The 20,892-nt window shown below is 35.1% G+C and overlaps 1 protein-coding gene across 5 annotated transcripts in view; it reads left to right on the forward strand.

Annotated features, from left to right (window-relative positions):
* Positions 1 to 20,892, forward strand: part of LOC110102005 — a 38,525-nt gene that overhangs the window by 8,955 nt on the left and 8,678 nt on the right. For 4 of the 5 annotated variants that reach the window (XM_020830134.2, XM_020830137.2, XM_020830135.2 and 1 more), the window contains 5 exons: positions 5,335 to 6,025; positions 6,108 to 6,729; positions 6,824 to 6,872; positions 6,946 to 7,071; positions 14,720 to 14,824. In XM_020830134.2, coding sequence (XP_020685793.1) covers positions 5,335 to 6,025; positions 6,108 to 6,729; positions 6,824 to 6,872; positions 6,946 to 7,071; positions 14,720 to 14,824 — 1,593 coding nt within the window. Of the gene's footprint in view, positions 1 to 5,334; positions 6,026 to 6,107; positions 6,730 to 6,823; positions 6,873 to 6,945; positions 7,115 to 14,719; positions 14,825 to 20,892 lie in introns of all 5 variants that reach the window. The other variant, XR_002303764.2, reaches the window with a different exon arrangement.

The raw sequence follows: 20,892 nt of genomic DNA on the forward strand, positions 1-20,892 counted from the left end.
TCTATTAAGAGAATTATTATAAAAATTATAAGAGAGTCTAGATATAGTTTTGTATATTGATAAAGAGTTTTGATGGAGATGAGGTGCAAAGGGTCATTAATGAATGTAATATGATTTTAAAAAAAATAAAAAAATGAATACTATTGAGACTTTTAATGATTAAAAGAAAGCTAGAAGTTCTGTAAAAACGTTAGTGAGTTAAGCAAAAATTACAATTTTAATAGCTTATATAATTGGTTTGGTACTAAGGATGCAAAAAAGGAGAAATTGGGATGTATAAAATAACTAAGTGAGAGATAAGAAATCTTTAAATTTTGATTAAGTTAAATATATTAAAAATGAGATAGTAGGATGTTGATTAAATATTAAACATTGTGGAAAGATGAAAATGCTGTATTGAGAAATTAATAAATGATAGAATAAAAAAGAATTATTTTGGAAGAACTTGATAAATAATAGAGTGAAGTATGGTTGAAAATTGCACAGTTGGTTATCAAGGAAATTTTCTTTTCTTCATTAAGTGAGGTGCAAGCTTGAAGGCGTTTTGAGGTATAAGCCTGATAATTAAAAATAATGTGAAGCCAAAATGAAGTTAATAAGTAATATATTAGCATCATAAACCATTAGTATAAAAAAAGATATATTAACATTCTAACACAGTAAATATTAATAGTTTGCATGCATATCAAATAACAAAATTGCGCAAACTGTAAAGTATCAAGTAATAAATTGTTCAAAGCATAAGTGCAATTTAAATATCAACTAATAGTAAGTTTCTCACTCTCACTTCGATTGTCGAACATGGCATCATCCAATGATTTAATTAAGAATACAACAAGTAAGCAGAAGTAATCAGAAGTCCTCAACATTGTCATCATTAATGGGATTTTCCTTGAGGTTGTCTTCATAATTAATAGCTTTCTCCCTGTCTTAACTTCAATTTGAGTTCAAATTATCCAATTCTTCATCATCTTCTTCAATCTTAGTTATTTTTATTTATTTTAATCAGTAATAATCAATAAAAATTAAGAATATTAATTAAAGTGTAAAGTAACTTCAAAATTTTAAATTATTATAGATATCTTTTCTTTTTGTTTGTTTTTATTGTTGAATTGTGTTAAATGTACTTTTTTGTTTCCGTCCCCATTGAAGAAATCAACATTCAAATCTCCTTGTTGCAAATCAAATGTTGTGACCTCATTACATCATTCATCATTTGATAGCATGCATATCATCAAATAGTAGGGAATCCTCATCATCATTCAAATCCCTTTTTTCTGAGATTTTTTTATTCAATCTTTTTGTTGTATATTATATGTACTAAGGAGTTCGTCCTTGTAGTCTTTAGATGTTTTTTTCGTGTGAATTTGATTATATGTGTTATAGTTATGTTCACATCCATATGATGAGCATGTAGTCCCATATCTTAACATGAAAGCATTGTAGCTGAGTGACATCATCAAACTGGATCCACCATTCAATAGAATTTGGAAAAAAATTGTAGTTAGAACTTAGAATTTATAAATTTAGAATTTCGAGGGTCCTTATTTCAATCAAGGTATTAAATATTAAAAGTTATTTGAAGAATATTTTCCATCTGTATCTTTAGCTTGTTGTAATCCAAAGAAATCTTCTTTATTCATAAATTAAAAATTCAACCATGCATGAGGCATTGACATTAAATTCAAGACACGCGGGAAACGAGAAATTGTGTAAGTTATCAATGTACATAATTATTTCTATCATGCCTGATAAATTAAAACATACAACAAAATCTCTCTCTCTCTCTCTTTCTATATATATATATATATATATAATAGTCCCATATCTGAACACAAAAAATTGAACATGGTGGCCCCATTCTCTCCTTACAAAACAAGTAGGCCTCATCCTCATTTTTCTCAACTTCCTCTTCTCCTTCTTGCGTGAGATGCGTGCAATTTCTTGGTCCAATCTCACGCTCCCACTTGCTCTTCCCTTTGTGAGCCTCTCTTGCTTTCTTTTTCTCATTCACAAATTCCTGTGAAACCCTTGGCAATAGAGAAGCATAAATTTATTATGTGAGTGCACTAAAAAGGGCATCGATGGATCAATGACATGTGAAGAGGTTGTGATTGGGTGCTCATTGGTGAAGGCATAAATGGACAAATTGCTATGAGGGAGAAGAGGAGTTATAGAGATGTGTGGATTTAAGTTAATCCTGCACAAACCCTACTCGTATCTTGCTACAACATCATCCTTGAAAGTCATCATCTTCGGTGACATTGTCATTGCCTAACATCCATGAAATTCATCATCTTCGGCGATGTTGTCATCGCCTTCGACCTGCCACCACTCCTTCCCCTAATCTCTCTTGCCAAGTGTACCTACTCGACAGTTGTTGTCGTGAACTCCTTTCCCCAACAAGTCTGTCGTTGGCCTCAATCCAAAATTGCCAATTATTTCACTATCAACTTGCTGACGACCTCATACCTTAAGTGCCATCTCTAGCTAAACCTCCTAATCATCAATTCATCTCTCCAATCCCTCTTATTTTTCTGTTCTTTTTCTCCTTCAATCTCTCTAACCCTTGTCTCTCCACTTTGTGTCTCACTCACTCTCTCACTATCTTTCTCTACAGTTTGGTCCATCTTTCTCTAAAATATTTTTTCTCTCTCTATCTCTAAAAAAAGAAAACAATATAAAAGGAATACCAACAAAAGAGAATGAAAAACAAAAGGAGAGGCAACTATGTGTATATGACTCGCTCCAAATTCATCAGTTTGTCCCAACATTTGTTGTACACATCCTTACAAAATATAAAACAACATATAATTGTATTGAGTCTCTCTAAGCTTCTCAGAATCAAGTATTCTTACTCTTTCTTTATTCTACTAGAAATTAATTCTAAGTTGATCCTTGAAATTCTATAAAACTAAATCTTTGAAATACAATTATTTAAAATCATATAAAAATATTAGCCAATGTTTTGATTAAAAATATATAAATTACTATTTTAATCAAAAACTTTCTCAATGGACAAGCATTTTTAGAATGTAGTTAATTATAGGGGCATGCCCTTATGAGAAACTTATATCCCAGAATAAAAATTAACCCCTATTTAATTAAACATATTGTGTAGGTGAAAATATCTTGGCATATAAAAGTAAAATGCAAACTTTTTTTATTCCATTGTGAAATAATAATTTTTTTCTTTTAGTATAATGTATTATTTTCTAAGCTATACTTGATCATAAAATATTTTATATTTGTTAAAAATAGAAAAAATCCCCATCACCCAAGAGTTTTTGACTCTGCAAATTCACATTAAAAATTGACATTGAGTTTATAATTTATTGTAATAATTATGGAGATTGGAGCTGCTTATAAAGAATATGCAAAGCAAGATGACTTGGTGTAAACTTCTTATAAATGATATAATTCTAATTAGTGAGATATTTGAGGAAATGAGTAAAAAAAATTGAATAATAGATGAAGACTGAGAATATGATATATAATTTTTGCGGGCATGCTGAGAAAGTTTATCATCCGGTATTATTAGAAGTTAAAATTATATATGTGTGATAGTTTTAAGTATTTTGGAATTAATATATGGAAGAATGGTGATATATATGATGATCGTTTTAATTTTATCCTTCAGTAAGGAATATTATAAATAGTACGCTAATAAAATATTATTTTAAAGTTAACTTGGAGGATATATTGATAGATCCTTTTCTAGAAACATGATGAAGAAAAACATCAACAATAATAACAAAAGTAATAGCTTGCATGGTAAGCGAGGAAATTAATTGTGAGTTATCAGTTGTGGAAAATGTGCCAGAATATAAGGCCCAACACATGCCAAAGTGAACAGCTACGATAAAATTAAATGAGAAAACTGCAGTGGTAGTAGTAGTCAGTTATGAGTGTTGTGATAGGCATAAATATAATGAGTACTAGTAGAATTATTAGTTCTAGTGATATTTTGAGTAGTGGAAGTGTAATCAAGATTTCTATACCTTGTTCTAAAAAGTGATTAGTTCTTTGATAAATTTGGCTGGGCAGAAAGGAGTTGCGACCACTATCATAATCATGCCCACCTTTGGGACCACCATGACCACATTTTCCCTACCTTTTGTGCTAATGGCGAGAATGACATTTTTGTGATTAGAAAAAGTTGGTGTGATAAGCTCAATGATTATGGAAATACATGAAAGAGCCATGGAGATATTATGAATAACGAAGTCAGACATTAATTGAGTCTGAATAAGCTGAAGAGGCGGATGGAGTTTCGAGATAATCTTGGCAACAATAAATTCTTCATTATGTTTTTTTCCAAATAGTGGGATCAGTCATTATGAGGAGAGGCATTATGGTAATCTTGAATAGATTTAGCACCCTGTTGTGAAAAGATATGTCAGAGTAGAGAGTGTATACTAGAGATATGTCATATTTTCAAAATATGTGGAATAAAGATAATTTAGCAGTCTTTTGGCTATCTTATGAAATACGATTGTGGAAGAAATCATAGTTTCAAGGTTACCAAGCATTCATAAAAGAATTGTATAGTTCCTATTATTTTGGTATTTACAGTAAAAAATGAGGAAAGTGACTAATTAACATTTATATCATCACGTCACATTTGGGTCCCTGAAAATAACATCTTATTCTTACTATTCTCCGTTTTTTCCTGTATAACTTGCTGATGTAGCTTGCAATACTAATTAACTTATCTTAAATAATCATGCAAGTTGCAACCTATAGATTAATTGTTTCCAATTTGTTCTTTTTCCTGAATCTGTCTTATTGTGCACATAGTTTGAAATTCTATGATGGTGCCTTATCATGTGATCCAATTGATTTTGACATGTTCTCTTTCATGATTATGATGAAGTTAATGCCTCATGCGCAAATTAGTTCTTTATTTTCTTTCCCTCAAGATTGTGGACTATCAAGGTCGTTGGTTTAGATTTACAAATTTACTGACTTTTTTATTTGAAAAAAGCTATATATTGTGGTGATATGGTCAATATGGCTTTTAATTCCTAGGAAATTTTTTGGAGTCTATTTCATGCTTGTTTTTAGCCATGACCTGTTCTTTTCCTGCTGCTAACAAGCAGTGGAAACTTTTTTATACCCTTTAATAATTGCTTGTGCTATTTTTCTATGGACTGTATCACATATTTGCATCCGATGAAAAACCCATCTCTGTTTGTAAATTTTCTAAAAATATCAATTTATTATTTTTGTTAATAGAAAATTTAAACTGAACTGAGAGCTCTGATTCTGTTTGGTTTACTGTAGGTTGCTGATTTCTTATCTTTTCATGTGCTTGAACTATATGCTATGCAGGATGATTTTCAGAGTAATTTAGGTGATTGTGGAAACTGGATAAATAACTACAACTATAATGAAGTAATAGATGATACATGCGATTCTAATGATACACAGGTCTCTATGGAAAAGTCATGTCCGAAGATAGTTCCAGAGCATGATCTTCAGAAAAATATCAGTGATAAAATGTTTAGAACTCAAGGCAGATTTATTCCTACTAAATCTCGTGAATTCAATACAACAGGCATTTATTCATTTGCAGGCCACATATCAAGGGAAAGACATGAAACATATTCCAAATGCTTAGATGAAGCACATGTTTCACCGAATAGCATTCCAAGTGCAGAGCACAATATTACACACGAGAATAGCATTAATAGTTTATTTATTTTAGGCTTGCCAGCTTACAGCCTAAAAGGCAAACCTTCAAAAGAAACTGAACCTATTATTTCTTTTGAAAACAATTCCAATAATTGGGTAAATATTTCAGCCCAATCAGCTTTGCCTATCAAGATAGAACCCAAATCTTTTGTTGACACTGAAATTGATATTGCTTCTGAAAAATTCTCCAGTAATAGGTTAAATGTTTCAGCACCGTCCGTTATGATTATTAAGGTAAAAAATGAACCTTTTGAAGAAGTGGAAGCAAGCAATGTTCTGGAAAAGTATGTTGAGAAGCATTCGAGTTTTTCTCAATTGAGTTGCCCAGGTAACAGCTCTAGTTCTGTTAATTTTTTCTTCTCTGCAACCAACATTCAAGAAAAAAATTATTCCTCATTTCCTTATTTCAGAGGAAGGCGCCCCAAGTTGCAATTTATCCCATCTGACATATGTTCCTAAAGACCCACGCATTCCGAGTGCTGAAATTCTGAATACTATGATATCTGGTTTGGATAAACTGCTTTCAGAGACTACTGGATTGATGAATCACCATCATGAAGAGGATGATAATGTTCATGATGGTCTTTTGATGAGCAATGACAATTCACAAGTTATTGGTGATACTGAATGTTTCAACCAGTCATCATATGCGCAAATTAATGTTCATACTGGAGAACCACAATCCAATTCAGTTTCAACCAGCAGTTCCCTGAATGTTAAATCTGAGCCTGTCGAGAGCAGTCTTCTGAGCTGCTCGCAAATTCCTCCTTGCAACACCAGAGGACATGTATTGCTGACATTTGAGAATAAAAAAGAGCTTTGTAGTGATTTCCAACCAGACGTACTAGATCATGTTCCATTGAAATTGAGGCTGGGTATCTCTGTTTCTGAAGATGATGTTAATGTCAAGAATGGGAATATCTCAGAGGAAATTGCTCCAGTGACTCCAGCTTGCCGTTCTTTTGGTTCTGTAAATACTAAAGAATGTCTTTCCTCTAGTAGAAGGAAAAGGAAACGGAAAAAGATTGCAACGTAAATAGCAACATCTTTCTGTTTTCGTTTCCTATTGCAAAACTTTTCAACAATATCAATCGACCATAGGTTATCTCTAAAAATTTCTGTGCAGGGATTCAGTGGAGAAGGCTATGGAGGAAGATGCTCCCGGACTACTAAAGGCATTCAGCTTGATCACATTTTTATTTTGATTTTATGTCCATAATCATATTAAAACTGGTTTTATCTGTGTAGGTGCTACTTGATAGAGGCATACAAGTTGAGGAAATTAAACTTTATGGGGATCTGGAAGATAATGATCCACTAGAAACCTCTTCTTCTGAGGGCGGTTTTGAAGAGCTTGAAACTGTGATGACTAAGGTTTCATCTGTGAACTTTATTGAACATGTTCAACTTATTCAATGTCAGTTGCCCTTCCTTACTAATGGAGTACGAGTATCCATTACTAGCTATTTCTATCTGACCTCAATATTCTGCGTGCATCTAGTGGCTTGACTGAGATAACATTCAAATTTGATTGTTCTGATGCATTGATTTTTGACAGGCTTACTAAGTTTTCTGCTTAATATTAAAAATTATGTTCTCTATCTTTTCAAGTTAAGTTTTTTTTTTTTTTGCTGAAAAATTCCTTTATATGTGCTAGTCTAGAGCTTCATGATAGCTGAACTTCATGGTTACTTTGTTGAGCCTGGTTCCTTTATTGTGTCATTTTCAGCAAGTGCATGGAAACTAATACGAGGAAAACAGAGTAGGCAGCTGCCTCCAATTTTTGCTGAAATCATTTATTGATTCCTTGTCATCATATTATGTATTCTTGCATATTTATTTGCTATGTTGCATTTTTTGCCATTGCAGGCTTGCAGCTATATGCATTAACTTTTTAGAAGTTCCTCTTTATGAAAGTAGATATTGGAACAACCACCTGCTCATTCTTCATTATAAGCGTAGTTTTTGAGTTTTTTTTTGTGTTTACTATCAAACTCACATTCCCTTGCATGATTTGGTGGTTGTTCTCAAAGACAACTTGATGATCATGTATAGTATGTGAATTTAACAAACCTCAATCTCCCACTTGGTTAATATGCTCTGTTTGTGTGAATATGGATTCAAGTCCTTTTGAAGGAGGTTTAACTTATTTAGCCTGTAACATGTGCCATTTTAAGTTAAACAAAACTGTGAGTATATGGTATTTAAATATGTTTAATGATATATGAATAATGTTTGCTCCTTCATTGGTACTATTTGTAGGCTATATGGCTTGAGACTTTATATGATAATTTAGATGAAAGTTAGGGGGGAATATGTCTTGAAGATAGGGCTAGCACCCTCTACTTGTGCCTTACCTTGTGAATTGGTCAAGTTTTGATTGGAAATGATTAGCATTTACTCTGACGTGGTTTGAGCTTTGACTATGATCTAATGACCTAATTTGAACAAGTAGTTGATAACGGCAGAACCTGATGCCGTTATGAATGATTTTTGTACCTCTAGAAGTGAATGGGAGAGCCAAGGTTCCTGCTCCAGTAGTGTTTGGGGTTGTTATAGAATCAAATTTGAATTCCCTAAGTTTGTAATGTGGTGTCGGTTGGCCTATTTAAAAAAAAAGGACACATTTCTACGTAACCCATGTCGTTCACAACTAGCTCAATGCCTACCATCTCCTCAATCGTACACATGAATTCTTTTCTTCTTTTCTATGTCACAACACTTATCTTATCTCACACACTAACACTCAAATTGAAACCTCATCTTTAACTTTCTCTCACGTTGTCTTCTCCTTCTCCTTCTCTCACGAGACCCCTCTTCAGGTTTCATGGACCCCCTGCTTAATCCTCCTTATTCACTCTTACTTTGAGGAAAAGGTGTTTGTGGTAGATCTTGCTACCAAATAGACCCTTTAACCAGCTCGATCTTGTCTTTCCCTCTTCTTCAGTCTCCCTTCACTCCTCCCTCGTGCAACGTTGTTCAAGTCCTTGATCACACCTCCATCTCTCTCTCACTCCCCAACATGTTCCCTCCTTTGGCTCCTACTTGCAACCCATAGGTATAGATGTAATACCCACTTAAACCGTGTTACATCCATTGTGACTCGGCTTGGTAAGCCTTGTGTGTTTGAACTTCTATATTTTATTCTTCATATGTCTGGGAATGTTTTGTATGCATGTGAATGTCTAACTTCTGATTTGAAGTGCGTCCCAGGGGGTCTGTCTGCATGAAATTAAAATCTTAAAATTTTCCTTTGGGAGCATTGAGAGGCATTGGGTTTGAGGGGGTTGTGGCGCTAACCTCTTAGGTTTAGGTCATTTTAAAATGTATACAAATTCAATAACCTGTAGCTTGGTCACCCTCTTCTTTAAGTTCTCAAATGAGAATAACCCATACGAAATTGCCGAATTTTCATGGGTTAAGTAAGAATACAGTAAGGTTTGAGGGTTGAAACACATCTACAAAGGCTTCCTAATTAACCTAGAGCTTGGGGGTATAGTCATACACAACCACATGGCTGATAGACCTAGGCTTCCTAAGTTTGAGGGATTTTTAACTCACTGGAGCTAGTGTTTGATGGTTTCGTGTCGTTATACTTTTATCAGGAAGGACATGAAAGCAACTAAAAATGAAATCAGTGGCTGCTCGGACTGTTTCTGGATCTTGTCTCCACCACCACCTTGTTTAAGTTGATGAATGAGGAAGAAGAAAGAGTAAGACAACAAGTTAAGCTCCACCACCACCTTGTTTGAGTTGATGAATGAGGAAGAAGAAAGAGTAAGACAACAAGTTAAGCTTTAGCCCGCCCAACCAAGCCAACTGAATGGAAGTGAACAAGAAGATAACTGCTATCTGTTTCTCTGTTAGCTGAAAGCCCTAACACCAAGACCAGTTTTCTACTGCTTCTTCTCAATTGTAAGCAAGAGTATATGAAGTCTCTCTCCCTTGCTCTCTTTTATAGAAACTGAAGGAATAAGAAGAAGGCAGCTTGATTCCTCCTTTTGATTTCATTTTTTGGAAAAGCTAAATGAAGCAACTCTCTTGCTCACTTGTTTGTCTCTTGAAAACCGAAACAAGCAGCCTTCCCTAATTCCCTTCAAACATAGCGTCTTCTTCCCTAATTTTGTGTCAGGGACATTGTGATGTAAAATATATATTCTTTTCTATCATGCAAGTCATCTCGAACGGTAATCTTTCAAGTACAACATTTTGTTTAAGAAGGCATAGAGATAATATCCCGCCATAGATTTAGTGGTGTTGTGGTTCACCCATGGAAGACCAAGCAGGACAGTTATGTAGAGTATATACTTTTGCGTAGCTACACTTTCATATTGCATTTTTGTTAGAATTCACATAATTGGAGAGGGAAAAATGATTCAATTATTATTACACAAATTTATCCCTATTTATAGATCTATGCAGGATATCTTAATAAAGAAACAAATAAATACAAAATTATTCATAATTGCGCTAATATAATCCTTCCTAAATCAGCCACCCGAATATGGAAGGAGATTGGCATAATCCAAGTGAGCCTTCCACGGATCTTCATCCTTGGCCATGGGATCAAGGGTCTAAGGGATGGTTGAGATTTTAACACTCCCCCTCAAGTTGGATAAAATACATATAAGTCATTCCCAGCTTGGTAATTAGTCCAGTAGAATTATCAAGTCCCTTAGTGTACCATAGTCTTCCATTTGGTCAAAATTGTGGGAGAATTAGCTTCAACGATAAATGATAGCTTTGAAGGCTATATCAATCAAGCCTGTAAGGGTAGCAATGAAGGCTGCGTTGAACAATAGCCCTCAAGATATCGAATGGCAATAAAGGTCGGTGGTGGGGCAGCAAAGAAGGTGGATTAATTATCCTTTAGGTCTGTCTCCTTCTTGGTTCTCAAGGGAAGGTCGGCAATGAAGGCACGACAATATATGACACAAAGTTCTGGCAATGAAGGCCGGAGGTGAGAACCTGCATTCCTCATAATTCCAACAATAAAGGCCTGTAGAATGACCAATATTCCTCAAAATTCCGACATTTTTGATAGTAATGAAGATTGAAGACTATCTGTTTGATTCTGGAAAGCAATGAAGGCTTCCAAAAAATAAGATCCCACCGATCTTTAGTTACGGCAATAAAGGCCGATGTTTTTTTTTTCCTTTTTTTATCAACACTCTGAGATGAATTTTCTTCAGTCATTGTGATATCACAAGACTACTTTTAATTATATCAACAATGAAGGCTGATTATATCAGCAATAAAGGCTATTTCAGCAATAAAGGCTGATTTGATTATATCAGCAATAAAGGCTGATATTAGGTCTTAATCAGATCTTAAATCTAATTTAAGGCTTCTTGTTGCTGTCGGCTCAGTGTCTCTGCGGATCTGAGCGAACAAAAAAAAATGAAAGAATCTCCCGATCGAATCGTCTGAGCGAGTGTCTTCCTCTATGTGGGAGTCTTCGGGGCTCGTCGATGTTCGACTTTCGTCGTTGCTGTTCGGCTTCCTCTCGGTTTAATAATCTGAACCGAGCCGAGTATTTAAAAAACTTGGATCGAGCATAAGCTAGGGCGCACGCGTGAGGAGCTCCATCTCCATTCCGAATGAGCTCCTGGTTTCGACGTCGGCGTGAGAGCAGAACCGGTCGGCCCCTTACAGCATTTGTCTTCTTCGTTCGCAAGCTTTGGCGTGAGATTAAGCGGTAATGCCCCGTCTGTTTTGTTCACAAGCTCCGATCTTGCCGTCAGCTCCGTCCGTGTCGTGCGCAAGGCTTTGTCCGGCTTTGTATTCGTTGCTTCTTCGGCTCCTTCGTGGAGTTCTACTACGCTCCTTCGACGACTTTTCGTTCCTGTGGGATCGAATGTTCCGATACTTGGATCGGGATACCAAGAAGCTCCCTTCCGGCCAGGATTTCTTCTTCTTTTCCCTCTTTGATCTTTCTACAACGACAATGAAGGCCATTGGCTGATACCATGTTAGAATTCACATAATTGGAGAGGGAAAAAGGATTCAATTATTATTACACAAATTTATCCCTATTTATAGATCTATGCAAGATATCTTAATAAAGAAACAATTAAATACAAAATTATTCATAATTGCACTAATATAATCCTTCCTAAATCAGCCACCCTAATATGGAAGGAGATTGGCATAATCCAAGTGAGCCTCCCACGGATCTCCATCCTTGGCCGTGGGATCAAGGGCCTAAGGGATGGTTGGGATTTTAACAATTTTCATCATCAATGAATGAGGTCATGCTTACCTTTTTGTCCTCCTATGCACGCCATGCTTGGCAGATTGGCTGTGTTATGTGTTTGTATGCTTCACGTTGAGGCCACAGGCCGGCAGACTACTTAGGGTCTCTAAGCTTGGCGTCACAGAGCATTGTACCCCTATAGTCAAAAGGACATCTTTATAATTTGGAACGCTTGTGAACTAGTGCCTTCTTTGGCAATTGATGTGCTGCAAATTTCATTTGAAAATTTTGAATTTAATAGAACAACAAAACTGTCTGCAATGAAGTTTAACTTTACCAATTAATATACCTATGAATTGGCGATTATATTATTTCTTAATTAAGACAATAGTAGGGAGGAATAACTGATTTTTTTTCAAGTGGTGATTGACATTTTTTTATTAGAAATGACTTTTTTTTTTTATTAAATTTAAATGAGAATTTGACTCTTAGCAAGATATAATGGAGAAAAAGGATTCATGTAGCTGACCCCACATAGTGGGATAAAGACTTGATGTTGTTGTTGTTGTTGGTGGTGGTGGTGATTGATATGCAGTAAATTATTTGTGTTGAATAACAAATTTGCTTTCATCCTTGAAAGAATGTCTTGTCAATGGAGAAGCCAAGACTGAGAGCTAGGGCTGCAAAATAATTACTATGATGAATTTAATTGTGTGGTTATTTATTTAAAATAGCAATTGTAAGATGTAATTGAATTCTAAAGAAAGAATATCTAAAACTCAAATATTGATGCGATGTAAATGCTTGCAATAGTTATTTTCAAATGCTCTTTCAAATGAAATAATTCTAAACTATGAATTCAATTTTCCTTACAAAATTAGAGTGTTGAAGTTTTGATTGAAATTAAAATAGGATGCAATGAAATTACTCATGCTTATAGAAAGAGGGAAACGGACAAAATATTAATAGAACGAGTTATATACTGTAAAACAAAACTTCAGTGAGTGTAGTAATCCTGGGTCTTGAATTATGATAGATATTGCCGGCAAATAAGTGAAATTTTCTTTAAAAAAGCCATTTTTCTCAACAGATCATATGTTGACTTGGTATGAAGAATGCATTACACCTACAACTAAATTGAATAATCGATGAATGACACCAACTCAGTTGGTAACATGGGGACCGGATATTTGGAGAAAAATATTATAGCTTGGCTTTGCAAGCTAGAGAGAGCAGTCTTTGTTGAGATTTTTCAATGATCATTCTTTGTTGAGAGTTTTCCATGTGTAGGTTTGCAGAGAAAGAGAGATAGAGGGAAGCCTCGTCACATAGGAGAAAGGATTTGATGGATAGAAAAACAAAAACAACCTGATTTGATGGATTGCATGGGAAGCTGCGTTTGTCAAAAGTGGTGGGTCCACAAGTATCAATGTGTGAGATAACCAAATGCAAAATATTATGCATGTTTAATCTATAAATAAATAATTATAATTAAGGGTTCAACTATTATACCATAGCATTGTAACTTTGATCATTGAATCTTTCTGAACAGAATTATGAGGTAGTAATTGTGAGTCATGCATCGTAGATCTGCCTTTGTTACTAGTGTATGCTCGAGAAATGATTACTCTGCAAGTAATTGGAGATGTATAAGTAAAGCATCTGTGGGTCGTTATGCCAACTGGTATTCAGAATGCTTACTTGAGTATGGGCTTTCACAGGTTTAGTCATCTCTTGCAATAGCTCTGTCCCTTCTCAAAATTTCCTGCTATGAAGTTTCTTTCATTTTTCTTTTTGCATATCCCAAACTTGCTGCCGATATTCTGCTTGAGACTTGATTGAATTTTCAACAGGATTCATATTTGCATTTCTTAGATGTTGTTCGCAATGCTGATATAGAATTCTCTCTCATTCTTATTGTGTTTTAAAATTGATTGAGAGTGGAGAATTTATCTATTGAGTAGTCCTCACGAACGGATAGCTTGAACATTATTGCACATGGTGAAAATTCATGATTATGGCTAATGATCAGTGGTGCTTTACATAATGGAAAAAATATATATTAGAATTTGTGACTTTAGTTATGTTAGGCGAGCCTAAAGGCTCACAATGCAAAATATGTGGGGCATCTTTTTGGGAGGATTTGTGATGACAGCGACGCTCCTGCAGCATGGATCTTTATTATTTTTTCACATATACATATTATTGGAGTTTTGAGGTTATGTTGTACCAATTTTTCGACAGTGAATTCTTCTCGGTCCGTGTTTATTTATTTGTGTAGGATTTTTCAAGTAAATTCGAGTGTTTTTTTATTTGTGTTTTTATTACTATTTTTTATATTATTATTATTACAAAAAAATTAAAAAAATTTATTTGTTATCTTACCAATGACAAATATCCTGATCCATTGATGATTTTGTAGTTTTTAATGCTAAGCATGATAACCTTGAATATTTTTCTCTTGATGTTATGCATCATTTGTATGTTTTTTGAGAATTTTATTTATTTATTTATTGGGAAAAATAATTTTATGTATACTATTGCAATTTTATTTATAACTATTGCAATGTTTTCCCCCTTGTCTCTTTTCCTAGACAGATCTAGTTTAGTGTATTTTGTTGCACTAGCAATATAAGCTTTCCTTGGACCATTATGATATACATTTAAATTTTTTACATTTTCTTCTTTTTCACTTCTGCTCTAATTAGGTCAATGTTTTTTTGTTATGCTACTAAAATAACATAAATTTATTTCACCTTTGCGGGCAATTGTTTCAGTGGTTGTTTTACTCGTACTTTGTAATAATTAGTTATCTTATTTTTTCAGTTATTTTCAGAGCGTTCATCTCTTTTGAGGTTTGCTTCGGGACGACCTGTGAAGGGAGCAAGAGCTGTTTATTGCTTGGCTGGCTTGATTTCACTTATTGAACAGGTATTCGACTCTAGTAAATGTTTATGATTAAGTGGTTTCACCAAGCAATGCATTTTCCATTTAATTTTTTTATTCTAAGAAAATTAGAATATTCTTTTTAATTTTCCAATTTTTTACTACGTGATGACGTTTAGTCCAGTGTTACTTGTTTTTTGTTGTTTCAGTTTTCATGAGTATATTTGATTAGTGAAGCTACGTCCAGTATTTGGTATCTGTGGAAATCCTGGATGTAATTCCTTGATTCAATTTAACGTTCAAACTTCAATTCTGTACCTACAAACTCCCTGCTTAATCCCTCCAATTCTTCTCTTAGCGTGGATCCCGGAATTTCTGAGCGTCTTGAAGGTTTTGCGGATCTAATTTTCCACTGGCAACTCCTGCATTCAATTGGGGATTTCCAGAAATCATGCATACTGATTTTTCTGCTTCCCCTTTTTCTCTTGCTACTGTTGGATATTTCCTTTTTCCCAAAGGGAAAGGGGTATCTGGATAACTAGAATACAAGCTATTGATTTCCATATTGGAGGATCTTTTGTATTCTGATTTATTGTTTTTTCTGTCTGTTTATTCTCTTAATATCTTCCCCTGTTTTTATGCTTTATTTTAGTTTCTCCCTGTAGTGAAAAATTGTCTTTGTATAAGAGTGTTTCTCTCCCGGTTGAAATGAGCAAGAAATAAGAATAAATTTCCTTTTTTCTTTATTCTACATCCTCTAGTTATCCTACAATTTCTATTGAGGTTTTATTTAGAATTTTTTCTTAGTGGCATACTGAAAAACACAGTAGTCCCTGTTTTTTAGGAGTAATCTTATGATGATCAGCATCATTGCCTTGTCCCAACTACTTGGGATTTTGCATCATCATTCTTCACCCATACATACGGTGTTTCTTGAGAGTTGTTACTTATTTTGAGTAATTTTTTTGGCAAAATTTCTAGAAATGTTATATTTGATTCTTTTTTAAAAAATTTTTAGTCTACCCTATTTTCCTTTTTACTATCCATTCCATATTATTTTTTAAAATCATCTTATTGATGCATATTTTCCCCTCCATTGTACATGGTCTATTTTCTCTTTCCTTATCCTCAACAGGAATTGTTCAATTTCTTTTAACAATATTTATTTTTCAGTCTATCATGTTTTTGTTTGATTATTTATTTGTTTTATCTTATTTTTCATTTCAACCACATTGAACTTGGTTATAAGCGACTCCATCTCCCACCACCTTTTTTTTTTTATCTCCCACCACTTTGATTCATGGACAATTGCCAATCTAATTTCAGTTTTATGACATTTGGTATCAGACTTGCATATTTTTTGAGTGCTGATAAATTTTTGTTAGTGGATTGGCTCAAGCCTAATATCATGTCATTGTCAAGGCTAGTATTATGTTTTGTACACAACCAATGAAATAAGATGTCATCCCTAGGATTTTTTGCATGGCACTCACGTAATTGATTGAGTTTGAAGGTGAATGAGAGTTGAAGCTATTTCAATAAAGTTCCCCCCTTTGAAATGAACATCAAGGGCTCATTGGCGAGCCCTCTTCCTGATGTAGAACTACGTATGGATGCAATGCTTTTGGTTAAGATTTTGCACAACTCTTGATTAGAGAAATAACAAAGAAAACTATTAGCAATTTAAAACAACGGAATAAAACGAAAAAGGGATCACACTCGCTTAGGCTAAGTCACATAACCAGAGATTTGAAACTTCAAAATAAATTAGAAAACAACATCATGCCAAAATAATAGTTTCAATAAAAATTCCTAGTCTAACAGTGAGATTAGCAAACACATGAATACACTCAAAACCTTACATTTACTAAGCTTAGCAGAAGCAGGCGACGGTTGGCCTTCGTGACTACAATCAATATCATGAGAAAAGTTAGATTCAAGAAATAAGAGAAAAGAAGTGTAGGAAACCTTCGTCAAGGATCGGTGGGGATCCTCCACTCAACGATCTCCAATTGTTACTCGATGGCTTCCACAAAGGTATCCAAGATCCGCTTAATATAATCTTCCACCGTGTGGTCAATTCTCGGGTTGACGTCGAAGAAAGTTGAATGGTTAATGTGCACGAATCCGTTACTAAGCTTAAAGTTTAATGCTTAATTTCAACTTGGGAGGATTGGTTTTTGGAAAGATTTAAGGAGGGGAGCAAGCGGAATTTCAGCCAGAAAAAAGCAAGAGAGGTTTTGAATTGTTTCCAAAATGATGAAGTGATTTCAGGAAATGATTTTAAAGGAAATATTTATGGGGCTGGCGGCATAGGGAGTAGGAGGGAATTGTGGAGGTATTCAATGCTTACTTAAATTAAAGAATTAAATTTGGAATGAAAGATTTCATCCAATATAATTTGAAATTTAAATAGGCTATGAATTAGGAAGTTACCAAAAGTAGAATTATAATTTTGGTAACTATTTTAAATTCAAACATATTTGAATTTACTCATGAATAGAGTTACCTAAAATATAAAAGGCTAATTTGGGAAAGGTTTAATGGTAAGTAGATGGAGGGAAAGACTAAGTGGAGGGGCCAGCGGTTTGGGGGGGTTTGGCCGTGGGTGGTGGTGGTGGAGAGGTGGGTGGTGGTCGGTGGCAAGATGGGAAGGTTCTTGGCCGGAGGCTAGGGTGAAGGGACGGAAAACAAAGAAAAAAAAGAAAAAAACTTTGGAGCTTTTGTCTTGATCTCTATGTGAGTTTTGGAGAGGAAAAGTCCTATGGGAGGACAACCTTGTTTCCACTAGCCTTGAGTTCTGGAGAGGAAAAATCATATGGGAGGACAATCTTGTTTCCATCAGCCGCAGGATGGATTCGGGCTCGTGGATTGAAGTCCCTCGGGGAGGGCAACGTAGAATGAATGATTGATTAAAATTTCTTCCTTGCATGAGTTCTTGTGAGAACTTGAGAGTTTGATTGGTGAATCCCTAGGAGAGGGAGATCGGATCACCCACCAATCTTGGAGACGGTCGGGTTCGTAGTTTGTTAACTTTGTTTTTTTTTTCATTGACCCCTCCCTCCACCCTAGCCGCCGGCCAAGATCCCTCCCATCTTGCCGCCGACCACCACCAATCTCTCCACCACCACCACCCACGACCAAACCCCCCCAAACCGCCGGCCCCTCCTCTTGGTTTTTCTCTCCATCATCTACTTGCCATTAAACCTTTCCGAAATAAGCCTTTCATATTTTAGGTAACTCTATTCATGAGTAAATTCAAATACGTTTGAATTTAAAATAGTTACATAAATTATAATCCTATTTTTGGTAACTTCCTAATTCATAGCCTATTTAAATTTCAAATTAAATTGGATGAAATCTATCATTCCAAATTTAATTCCTTAATTTAAGTAAACATTGAATGCCTCCACAATTTCCTCCTCTTCCTTATGCCGCCGGCCCCATAAATATTTCCTTTAAAATTATTTCCTGAAATCACTTCACCCTTTTGGAAACAATTCAAAACCTCTCTTGTTTTTTTTTCTGGCTGAAATTCCGCTTAATCCCCTCCTTAAATCTTTCCAAAAACCAATCCTCCCAAGTTGAAATTAAGCCACCAGCTCCCCTCCCCTGCTGGCCAAAAACTCCTAAAGTCTTTGTGCTGTTTTCCCTCCACAAATCCCTCCTTAACCCCTTCCCACATTGGATTTTCTGCTCTCCAAGATTGCTGCCAGAAAAATTCCTACATCCCTTCTTGGATTTTCATCAGCCAGAGGTTTTAAACTGCTGTCTAAAAGGGACAGCTTGTTGTCCATCAGTTTCCGCTGGAGCCTTCTCACTGTAGCACCATCGGAGAAGTCTCTCCTTGTCATCCAACACTTCCCAAAGTTAAAGCAGCGACTTCTCGCATGGATGGCTGACCCGGAGATGGACTACGGGCTTGCTTACGACGAACACGGATTTGTGCATATTAACCATTCAACTTTCTTCGACGTCAACCTGAGAATCGACCACACGGTGGAAGATTATATTGAGCGGATCTTGGATACCTTTGTGGAAGCCATCGAGGAACAATTGGAGGTCGTTGAGTGGAGGATCGCCACCGATCCTTGACGAAGGTTTCCTACACTTTTTTTTCTCTTATTTCTTGAATCTAACTTTTCTCATGATATTGATTGTAGTCACGAAGGCCAACCGTTGTCTGCTTCTGCTAAGCTTAGTAAATGTAAGGTTTTGAGTGTATTCATGTGGTTGCTAATCTCACTGTTAGACTAGGGATTTTTATTGAAACTACTATTTTGGCATGATGTTGTTTTCTAATTTATTTTGAAGTTTCAAATCTCTGGTTATGTGACTTAGCCTAAGCGGGCGTGATCCCTTTTTCATTTTATTCCGTTGTTTTAAATTGCTAATAGTTTTCTTTGTTATTTCTCTAATCAAGAGTTGTGCAAAATCTTAACCAAAAGCATTGCATCCATACGTAGTTCTAAATCACTTCCCTTTGAGATGGAGAATGAGAGTTAGAAGCCCCTTTATCTTCATGTCAATGGGGAATTTATAAAGGTGATGGTGAAGGATAATTTAGCATTTTTGCTGATGTGGAAAGTTGAATGGGAAAACAGTTCATATTTGAGATTTGAACTTGATGGAATTGCCCCTAACTGATTGGTTTTTTGGTCTGTTGGTTTATTAGAGTGTTGAGAAGCAACTTATCTTATCTTTGAGATTCATGTTACTAAAGATCAAGCGGTGCTCATTAGCCCTATGGATTTGGTTTATAATTCTTTGGAATTTGAGTGTTTTGAAATGATTGTTGTGGATTGTTGATAGGAAAGAATGGAGGTGCACTGTACAAGCTTTTTCATATGTGATGTGGTATAGCTCTTTCCTAGTGTATTAAGAACTTAAATGTTTAGGGAAGATTTTGTTCAAGATTCCTCATAAAAAATGATATTGAAAGTAGGCCTCTCTCTTAAGAGCTATTTTATCCGCTTTGGGGGCAAAGAGCTGATAGTTTATTCGATGAATTGTGTTACCTTTTAAGTTGAGGATTGTAAAGGCAAGGTGTAGTAAGCCTATAGTTCGTTGAGAAGATTTTTCTCTAGTTTTAAAGGTGAAAAAGTCACCAAATTGTGATTGGCCTCTCTTAGAAAAGTTATGCATATGAGAGACTTGGTTAATACCTGTTTGCCAGTTTTTAGGGATGTTTAACAATTTTAGAAGTCTTTCCGACTCAATTGCTCTCATCTTTCCTCCTTTTGATAGAGAGAGAGCATAGTAAGTATTGTAATTGTTTGATTATAATTAGCTTTTATGTATTATTTTTATAGTGACCATATCTATATTTGGTGATGACCTTTTAGGATTTTTGAATATTTTTTTAGATTGTATCATTTCGGAATTAATCTTGCCCTATTGAGGTCGTTGTTTGGACCCTGCTCTAGGAGATGAGCTTTGGGAGGGATTGTAGGATTACGTCGATTTGCACATGCACATAAGTTGATATGAAGATCAAGTCCTTTAATTAGTCCAACTTTTTCAGCATTAGTATGCGACCTTTCCTGGTGGTATAAGTCATTGTTTAAAATTGCGCAATATGAGGCTCGCCTTGAGGCCCGCCTTTGCGCAATTCCAGTAAAAAACGCCTCAATGCTTACGCCTCGAGTTTTTGTTATGAGGCTTGCGCCTCAACTTGGTTGAGGCCCGCCTTAAGGCCCGCCTCGCCTCACTGGCATGAGGCTTACGCCTCACGCTATATATATTAAAACTTACGTAAATCTTGAAGTAAATGCCCGACATTGGACTCTATAGGAAAGGAGGAAGGGGAGAGAGCAGTTCATCATAATGATGATTCAAATGAACAACCCCTTAGTGATGACAGTGTTGATGATTTATGAGTTCTTATGTGATATGTCATTGCTATTTATTTTTAGAAATTGGAATTATATGTTAATGAAAAGAATACTGGGATTTGGGAAAGATAGAATTTTGAGTTGAACTATATTTCATGTTGTCTTATTATTGAGATATTTTGATTTCACTTCATATCTTATGCTTTTTTATGTTTTATATTATTCATTCATTAGTATTTAAAAAATTTATCATTTTATGTTTACGCAATCTTTTGATTT

This window comes from Dendrobium catenatum, unplaced genomic scaffold (assembly GCF_001605985.2).
Source record: "Dendrobium catenatum unplaced genomic scaffold, ASM160598v2 fragScaff_scaffold_1148, whole genome shotgun sequence".
NCBI lineage: Eukaryota > Viridiplantae > Streptophyta > Magnoliopsida > Asparagales > Orchidaceae > Dendrobium > Dendrobium catenatum.